Consider the following 9,777-nt stretch of genomic DNA (forward strand, 5'->3'; position numbering starts at 1 on the left):
CTGTCGGCGAGAAACTCGCGAAAATCAGCTGTTAGCTACTGGAGTGGTTATAGTGACGTTTTCCTCAGCAAAACCAAAAGTCTTAGAGTCTGTTCTAACTACACGTTAGCCCAGACCTGAGTGGCTGAGGGGAACTGGGTCATTATCGATAATTCAGATCAGAGTGCTTTTCTTTTCTTTCCTTCTTTTGTTCTGATCCTCTTACTAACACACACACACACACACACACACACACACACACACAGGACACAAGGCAGCATTAGCTCTCGAGCTAACGCTGCTAGTTTTACCCACGTGGGATATGCTTACGTTGGTATAGAGCTAACACACTAGCTACCATATCGGCTAAGCGTGCGTGTCGCCTGCAACCCCTGGGCTTCTTCAGCTCCTCCCCGTGCGCGCAGTACCACTACCGCCTTCGTGAGGCAAGTAGTTTTGGCGGGGGGCTCACAGGAGCAGCCAGTTTGGTTTTTGAGTTAGGAATACATTTTGACACCGCCCCTCCTTTTTCGCTCACACACACACACACACACACACACACACACACACACACACACACACACGGACACAAACGTGTCCATGCTGTTTTGTTTTTGCTTTGTTTTTGGTTGTGATATTATAAAAAGGTATAGGAGTTTATTATTGAAGAATTATTGTTTAGCTACTGATAATTGTGAAGTTAATAAATCTTATTATGCTTAATTAGCAGTTGCTTGTGATTATTTGTGTTCTGGTTGTGACAACTGCTGGTCAAACAGGTCCGTTGCTCGAATCAACCCCTTCCTTTAAATCCTTTAAAGGGATTTACACAGAAATGAGACTGACCCACAGGTTGATTATTGGTCCCTGACTAGCAGGGTGGTGCCCCGTTTTTGATTGTTTGTCGATTTGATAAAGTTATTAATAACCATATTCATAACTTTATTAATATTGATAAAACATCTTTGATAATTTGCCAATGATCAAACCTGTACCCTAAGGAACCCAACACTGCCGACAACACCCCCACAGCCTCAACATAAAAATGACAACCGGTTTACTGTGAGGCAGCTCGGCGTTGCCAGTAGTTGGGATCTGGTTTATTATGGCACGAAAGAGAGCCAGTCAACCGTGTTTAAGGGCAGCATTTCCTCTACAACATATTGCCAGACCTGCTTCTTCAACTCTCCCCCACTTACTGGTTTTGCACCGAAGTCCAGCTTTTGTTGTTTGGGTGGTGGGGGACCTCCTTCTCTCTGCTTCGCACCTTCTGCTGGGACTTGCTCTGTAAGTTTGACTGCAGTGCTGCAACTCCAAATGTTTCTTCAAATTTGACGTAGTGTTTTTGTAGCTAGATCGCACTTTGTTGCCACCAGCACAGAGTGTACAACGGACCTTAATATTGCCGTCTTTAGCTGACACAAACTCAAAATAGTGACTGTATTTCCATCTGTCTCGTCCCTCCATTGTTGTTTAAGTTTGTGTCGCTGCGTGGTACACGTGAACTGTCCACATGCTGAAAATGTGACTTGTCGCATACGTGACTTCACTCCCCAAGACGCAAGAAGAAAGCAAATATATATATTTTTACTAAGGAAAATGACAAAAAGTAACTTTAATCTGATTACTGGTTTGGAAATAGTAACGCATTAGATTACTCGTTACTGAAAAAAGTGGTCAGATTAGAGTAACGCTATACAAGTAACGCGTTACCCGGCATCACTGTTCACAAGGGAAGAAGCTTGGAGTAACGTAACTATGGAGAATATAGAAGATATTGAACACATGGAAGAGGCTTTTGAGGTTGATGGTCGTCCTTATTTATTCAAACCCGAGTATACAGATGAAGAACTAGCCTCACAAGAGTTGGAAAGAACGAGACAGACAGAGGGGCAGCAACAGGCAGATGAAGCGGCTACTCCAAGCGCGAGCTACAGCTAGCCTTCAGTAACGCTATTACTGTACAAGGCACAGACATCATTTATCCTGTTTCCATGTAGTTACATAGTCACTGATATGGTCATAACCACTACAGTGCTCAATTACCTATTTTTGAGGGGGAAATAAACTAAAATGTTTCGCCGCGAAGGCATGACCAGTCCTCTGGAGGACATCCACCAGACCAGCGGGCGCTCGTTGTATTGTTGTCGGCCGCGGCAGGCGAGGAAGGCGGGGAGGAAGCAGAAGCAAGGACGCCGGTCGGGCCCGTTAGCCCGGCTAAGGAAACTCCCACATGATGCTGTATGGTTATTCAACAAACAGTCATAAATAGTGACGATGTGTGCAAACAAGTGCTCGCTGAGATCAGGAGAAGAAAAGCTCTGGACAAAAAACAGCTCCTTCCATGGGACACTTTTAACCTGTGAACTACAGCACTTTATAAAAAAACTCCATGCACTTTATAAATATCTCTATGCACTTTATATTTTAGCTTGGTTTGCACATTTTGTTTTATTAGTTATATTCTTGTAATTTTTGTATGGTACATATTGTCAGGTAGCCTACTGTATGTTTAAATGTATAAATTGTAATTTTGTAAAAACTTAATAAAGCTCTTTAAAGAAAAAAAAGAGAAACTCCCACACAAATTGCCACTGCCAAGACTCCTACTTACCAACGCCAGATCGATGTCACACACAATAGATGAGCTACAAATACACACGGAACTGCTGCGTGATGATTATCATCGAAGCCTGGCTGAACACACTCCCGGACGGCAGCTAGCAGCTGGCAGCTAGCAGGACGAGCTAGCGGCAGGATGTCTGACTTGAAAACGCATCTTGTTGTCACATAAAAGCCCTGTTCATGTTGCACAGAATTTTAATTGCATTTTGTGTCTGTTAAGAGGCACAAAGGCACTCTTTAGAATATGCCCCCAAAACTGCCGTTTTAGCTAACTGGGAGCTATGGGCATTAGCTGCAGCAACTTCAGTTTGCTAGGACCGATTCTGTTTTTTTTTTTTGCTATTGACAGTACTCTACTTTATAGTGATCAAGATTAACATAAAAATTGCCCGGAGTTCTCCTTTAACAACTCTTCAAACTACTTCCTCAAAACGGAATATCACGTTAAGTTACACTTCCTTTCACCCCAAGATATCACAACTTCATATTCCTAAAACAGTTTTTTGTTTAACTTCTCTAATCTTTGTCTTTGATGAGGTAAACCCCCATGTGTCCAAACATCTGGTCAGCATTTCCCCCATTAAAAAAACTCACTGATGACAAGATTGAGAAAAATTGCTGTAAGTACTATAAGTCATCTTATTACATCTTTCAGTCCACCCCTGTGTTTCCCTGTACACGGTCAGCAAACCTTTTTCTTCAGTATTTCAAGGAATTGATTTCTATGAATTCTGAACTTATTCTCTGCGCTCACTAACTCTTTTAATACATTTTTCACAGCCATGCACACTTCATTTTACATCTGTGTGACTGAAATTTGATGGCCCATTCATTTAATTGAAGGAATTACTTTCTTATTCAAATCATCTAACCCTCGAATGGAGATGATCTATTCTGATGTCCTCAATTAAATCTAGAAAATAGTGCAACGATCTGAAGGATTACTCTTTGAAATGACACTATAAGGAGACACCCTGCTGCCATTGATAAATATGATGCAGAAGAGAGGAAAGACACAAGTTAAAAATGCAAAGGCTAAGAAGACGAAAGGTTGGAAATGAATGTAAATCGAGTAATACAGTGTCAATAAATCACTGCTGTCCATCTGCGCCTCCCAACAACTTTTCCTCCTGTCTGTCTCGGATGGACGTCAGAGTCCAGACGTTTTTCCATCTTTCAATTTATTTCTCTGCCTTGGGAGGAACAACAGATCAATCAGTGGTGGATAATCAATGTTAGCCTGAGAGCAGCTGTGGAGAGCTGGAAAAATGTCTGACGTTTTAGTTTGTTTTTGTAGGGAAAAGCCAGGCGTAATGTTTATATGTAAAGGCCTCTGGAGTATAAGGGTTTAATTAACCAATGACAGCTGGGATTTCCACAAAGCATACCTCAGAGATCCTGGGCCTCATCATTCTATCTCAGGTCAAATCAGCAGGGACACTGCTGCCAAATTACATTCAGATCTTGCAATGAGCTGCCCCTCACATTTCTTCTGAGAAGAGAGTCATCTACTGTAGCTGGAAAAAATAAAACCAAAAGAGTATGGTATTCATATTTTTTTGTTAATTGTGGAGTGTATGATTTGTTGTTGAAGTCCTAAATTGTGGGATGAACTAGACTATAGGGGGGTTCACAGGATCACATTGCCTCTTCATGATAATGCACTGTCCTTTACAGTATATTGTTTATGTGATTATACTGCCTGTTTTTTTTCAAAACTTTGTTTTTATTGTTTTCTTGACATAACACCACATATTGCAAAAGGTACACATTTATATTATAGGAGTGAAAATGATATACAGGATATGTACAAAGACACTGGGGAAAGTTATTTGTTAGGGTAAGAGTGTGTGGTTGAGCATTTCCCCATGGACTATTATGAATAACAGAAGGCAGCATTTACAGCACACCACTACCATCTCGTGGTGAATTGTAAATGTTCATACAGGAAGAAAGGCGGCTACTAAACTATATATATAAAATTAATCTGGAAAAAAAACAGTAAAAGAAGTTCATTAAATGTGCATGGAATAAAGATGATCTCTTAAAATTTATCAGTGGCAGCTTTCGACATGATGTGTTTCCATGTGTTCTTTTCTGGCCTTAGTAGGATTATGTAGCACTTTGGTGCAAAGATGCAGCCCAGTAGTCCGTAACTGGAGGCCAAGATAGCAAACACCTCTGTAACTGTGGAGTACTTCCCCGGAGAGCTGATGTAGGCGGGAACAAAGGCTATCCACACTGCACAAAAGATGAGCATGCTGAAGGTGATGAGTCTGGCCTCGTTGAAGTTGTCCGGGAGTTTCCTTGCCAGGAATGCCAAGAGAAGGCAGAGGCCGGCCAGCAGGCCAATGTAGCCCAGGACGAGAGCGAATGCTATGGCTGAACCCTCGTCACACAAGAGAATGACAAGAACGCTCTCACGTGGCATCAGTTGGCGTGGAGTGGGGGGGGCAACAACCAGCCACACTGTACAGATTATTACCTGCAGAAAAATAAATGTCTGATTCAAACATTTGAATAAATGCTCCCCTAAGTATTCAAAGCATAAATAGAGTCAGAAGTCCTTACCTGGACTAGTGTACAAAAGGTAATGATTGCCTTTTGCTGCGCAGGCCCAAACCATTTCATTACATTACTGCCTGGTAGTGTAGCCTTGAAGGCCATTAACACCACCATAGTTTTCCCCAGAATACAAGAGATACAGAGGACAAAGGTGATGCCGAATGCCGTGTGTCGCAACATGCAGGACCACTCAGAGGGCCGGCCGATAAACGTCAGAGAACACAGGAAACACAGAGTCAAGGAGAAGAGCAGCAGGAAGCTCAGCTCAGAGTTGTTGGCCCGCACAATAGGGGTAATTCTGTGACAGGAGAATATCAAGGCCACAACACAGGTGCAGAAGGAGCCAATGAGGGAAATAGCCATCAGGGTAATGCCCATGGTGTCGCTAAAGGAGAGGAACTCCACCTGTTTGGGAATACAAGCTGTCCTCTCAGCATTGGACCAGAACTCTGGCAGGCAGTGCACACACTCTATTGCATCTACAGGAAAGACAAGAAGGCTTTAGTTGCTATATTGTGGCTTTACCACTGCAACTGTGGGTCAGATTCTCAAACATAATGTAGGCAAGTAGCCTTTCCTCACCAGTATGATTGCTAATCTCCCCAGCTGTACAAAGCACACAATCATGGCAGCAGATAGGAAAGTTAGGTCTGATTGCCTTCCGGGTACCTGGTGGACAAATGCTGCTGCATACAGACAATGGAATCTAAGGAAATGGGGAAACACATACTACATTGGTTACAACCCAGTCATATCAATGCAGTTCAAAAAATAAAATGTCATTGTATTGCGATCCCTACTTTGGTTTGGTTGCCATTCCATACAATGATATGTTCCTGGATCTGGAGTTTTTGCTTTCCAGCTGTGGTCGTCTCATCAAATTTGCCAATAGTGACAAACTCCATTTCTCCATCTCTCAGCTGCCAGTTCACAAGGTCATACATGGCTGGAGGGTCACCATTCTCATCAAACTTGGTCTCATCACCGATGGAGTTCAAGTATTTCACCTTTTTTATGTAATGAAAAAGCTAGGGAAGAAAGTGCATAACCTTTTGTAGCATTAGTAATATCTATAAATCATGTTTGAGCATCACTATAACTTTTGTTTATCTGGACTTAATTAGTGAACACATAGGATGGTACCTGCCATGGCTGTATATTGTCTACATCCGGACAGGCCTGCTGAGGAAATGGCCCTTTTCCTTTTACACAGCTTCTCATATCCTTGAGTGCATTGACAATGGCATACACAGCCTTATAGACATTGTAGGAAATCCTTAGCTGTGACACATCTGAATAGATATTCGTCACATTACCCAGCTTTTCAGCGTCAGAGCATGGAGGTTTACCCTCAACATTATGTTCCTGACCTTCAGCCTGCACACACAGGCTGCATTGAAACACCTCTTCCCAGAAGGGTATCAGGAAGGGATCTGCCAGGGCATTGGGGCTTGAGGGATGCAAACGAAGCAGAAAGTCTTTCAATCCAGGGATGTGTGCTCGCCGAATGGCAAATCCCATGGAACCCTGGAGGATCTGGTGGTGCCTTTTAGGGGTGGAGAGGATGGCAGCTGTGCTCCAAGCCTCACTGGCCAGCCACTGTATCTCAGTGAGCCCCTCTCTAAATTAAAGATATATGTAAATTCATTTTTGCAATGATAAACATATCAGAAATTCAAAGTTAGTAAACCTGTATCTGTAAAAAAAGTTGACAATCATTTTTTTATTATCATATTATAGATACTATAGTGTTGTGGAAGATTCTGAACATATGTGTCATGCCTGCGAGCTTCATCAAACAACGCGGCTGCATCTTGCTCCACAGCAAACACTAGAATCACCCGAGCCCCAGAGGAGCGGATCTTGGAAACGATAGATGAAAGGGTGGTCTGAGCTCGGTTCCTAGGGATGACCTCCTGAAAGGCAACACAGGTGCCTAACTTTCTAACCTAAGAGAGCAACAGGGGGGGAATACATGAAAACTTCATTCAAGTTCAGAATCTGTTCAATAAGTTATAGATTGAAAAATACAAAATGGCAATTTATTCTTATTAAATTCTTGGGTATGAGCCACCTCATCAGCAAAGATGTTTGCCCCACCACGGCCATAGGCATCATCCCCTGCTATCACGCCCACCCAAGTCCAGCCAAAATGCTTGACAAGTTGTACTAATGCATCTACCTAGAGATAAAAAGAAGAAGAGAGACACAAATGGAGAGAGAGAGAGAGAGAGAGAGAGAGAGAGAGAGAGAGAGAGAGAGAGAGATTTATATGGTTCCAGAAATTAAAACATTTTTGTGTATAGAGTTTACATCACATTGTTAGTGTCTGTTGCCTCTAACCTGGAAGAAGTCACTGGGCATGGTCCTTAAAAAGGCAGGAAACTCCTTTTTGTTACTGAGACAGGCACAGCTGGAGAAATAACTAACCTTAAGGAAAGAAAACCCACGTGGTAATTTAATTTTACCATGTCCAATGTCCAACATTAAAACATTCTTCAATCACTCGGTTGGACTTATTCACACTAAGCTCACAGTACCCAATGGTTAAAACTACTATGGATTTGAGACTGTCGACATTGACCCTCCCCAGTGGTACAGCAGAAATAAAACAATACGTGGCAAACACAGTTGGTGAGTAGCCATGACTATCTTACCTGTGGCAGATGGAAGGCTCCCAGGAAACGGGCCACGACGAGAGACTGAGTAGAGCCACCGTCTCCTATCACTGCGGGTACGCTCCCAGGACAGGTGTCTTTACTCTGTGTCTCTTCAACCCCTGAACCCTTCTCACTCCCCACTAACTCCATGACAGCCTTCAGAGCCTGATGGGGTGTACTGCATGAATCATAGATCTTATAGCCCAGTGTGATGTTGGGAAGGAGTTTGCCATTTCTGTTGATCTCCTCGATGGCAAAGATCATAGTTTGCATCCAACGGAATGTCCGAAAGTTAAATCTGGAAGAAGAGAGAAAATGTCTCGACAATGTCTTGTCTCAAATTTTGAATTTTCAATACAATTATGAGTGTAAATCCCTGAAATAAATAACTTTGTTTCACTTAACATAGTTCACAAAACACTGCTGCATAGAACTATGGAAACAAGGTCAGTGCCATTTGTGGCCAAGATCTAATTAAGTTTAGAGCTTAATCAAACATTTGCAGCTACAGCAATTTGAAGACTAGGCATAAAACAGCTTACCTGGTGCACTGTGCAGGAGGAGGCGTAGAGGTGAAGGACAGACTGGGCTCTACCACCATGTCATGAAGGGAGAAGAGTCCCCCCAAAATGATGTCCCCCTTTTTCTCCAGCACAGGTAGGGACATAGATCCTGGGATTAGTTTGCATTGTTGGCTCTGTTCTTGAAGGGAATTGCAGGGAAAAAGCGCACACCATAGGAGACTCAAAAACACAACCTCTGTTCTTCTCCCGGATAAACTGTGCTCTACTGATCTCATCCAAAAATGATTCATCCTTTCTTTAAGCTTATTCACTTTATACCCACAATCAAAAAAAGAAAGAGCTAGTGCACAGATGATAATGCATTATGACCCCATTCAGACGAACATACTAATATTCAGAAGTGTAAAATTTCTAGTAAAGTCAAATAGAAAAATCATCTTCAACACTGCACAGACTAACTATCCAGTCAGTGTCAATTGTGCGGGATACTGCCATGTAGCGTATATATTCTACCAGCCTCATATCACAACTTTCAAATTTACCAAATTTCCCCTGAGGCTCTGGTCAATGGAAAAAAGAGCCCCCAGTTTCAGAGTAAGTAGCAACAATAACAAGGAACTGGAATGAGCACTTGACCATAATGGAGAAAGACATGAGCTGTGTCGTGTCTGTCATGCCTGACTAGGCCTAACTCATCCTTCAGTGATGTGAAGAGGCAGGCAGTAGGCCCATGTCACAAGGGGCTGCTCAACTAAGTTACATACCTTTCAAACACACACACACACACACACACACACACACACACAGATACAAACTTGGTATACAGCAGGTGAGTGAGAGGAAAAATTAAAAGTTGTATCAAAACCCTATAAGTATAGTTTACAGTGATGGACAGAAAGAGACAAATTAGATGCATTATTGTATTGTTTTGAATCCACATTTCATGTGTTCATATTATATTACAGTGTTACCTGACATACAGTGTACTGTAACTTTTACTGTAAGTAGTTCCAGTATTTCACCAAAATATATTTTTATTTAATGTTTTTCTCTTTCTACAAACATTCTGTCCTTTTTACGACTTTTCTTATTGTGTAACATATCCTTGCATGGGTTAAACAGGTTTACAGTAATATGGTGAAATCAATGAGTCATTAGTTTAGTTAGTGTTGTGCATATCATTATCAGGACAAATCCTGCAGGCTATAAAACAGAACACCACAGAGTGTGTATCAAAGATAATTTTACATGCTGTATGTTGTGCTGCCTCAGGTCACATATTGCAGGTTTATTTATTCATTTCCATAATATGTCCCTGTGTGACACTCAGAAGAGGAAGGACAGAGGTACCCTAAGACAGAAGGCTTAATATTATGATACAGTTTTTTCCTTTTTATTGTGAGTAGGATTTTAACAAGTTCTTC

At 42.0% G+C, this 9,777-nt stretch overlaps 1 protein-coding gene across 1 annotated transcript; it reads right to left on the reverse strand.

Moving 5' to 3' along the window:
* Positions 1-4,648: 4,648 nt before the first annotated feature.
* Positions 4,649-8,643, reverse strand: LOC120551631 (extracellular calcium-sensing receptor-like). Its single transcript, XM_039789131.1, has 10 exons — positions 8,372-8,643; positions 7,827-8,127; positions 7,513-7,599; positions 7,244-7,351; positions 6,952-7,118; positions 6,313-6,790; positions 5,970-6,197; positions 5,752-5,875; positions 5,176-5,648; positions 4,649-5,089 (listed from the first exon to the last, which is right to left on the reverse strand). The coding sequence occupies exons 1-10, from the start codon at positions 8,641-8,643 to the stop codon at positions 4,649-4,651; spliced, it is 2,679 nt and encodes an 892-aa protein (XP_039645065.1).
* Positions 8,644-9,777: the final 1,134 nt, after the last annotated feature.

The sequence above is a fragment of the Perca fluviatilis genome, chromosome 2 (genome assembly GCF_010015445.1).
Source record: "Perca fluviatilis chromosome 2, GENO_Pfluv_1.0, whole genome shotgun sequence".
Taxonomy (NCBI): domain Eukaryota; kingdom Metazoa; phylum Chordata; class Actinopteri; order Perciformes; family Percidae; genus Perca; species Perca fluviatilis.

What these genes read in the sequence shown, in the direction of transcription:
- LOC120551631 (XM_039789131.1), bottom strand. Translation starts at nt 8,643, where the DNA reads ATGAATCATTTTTGGATGAGATCAGTAGAGCACAGTTTATCCGGGAGA. An exon ending in TGCCCAGTGACTTCTTCCAG is followed by an intron (nt 7,352 to 7,512) that starts GTTAGAGGCAAC and finishes TTTTATCTCTAG; the next exon opens with GTAGATGCATTAGTACAACT. An exon ending in CCTTTTGTACACTAGTCCAG is followed by an intron (nt 5,090 to 5,175) that starts GTAAGGACTTCT and finishes ATTTTTCTGCAG; the next exon opens with GTAATAATCTGTACAGTGTG.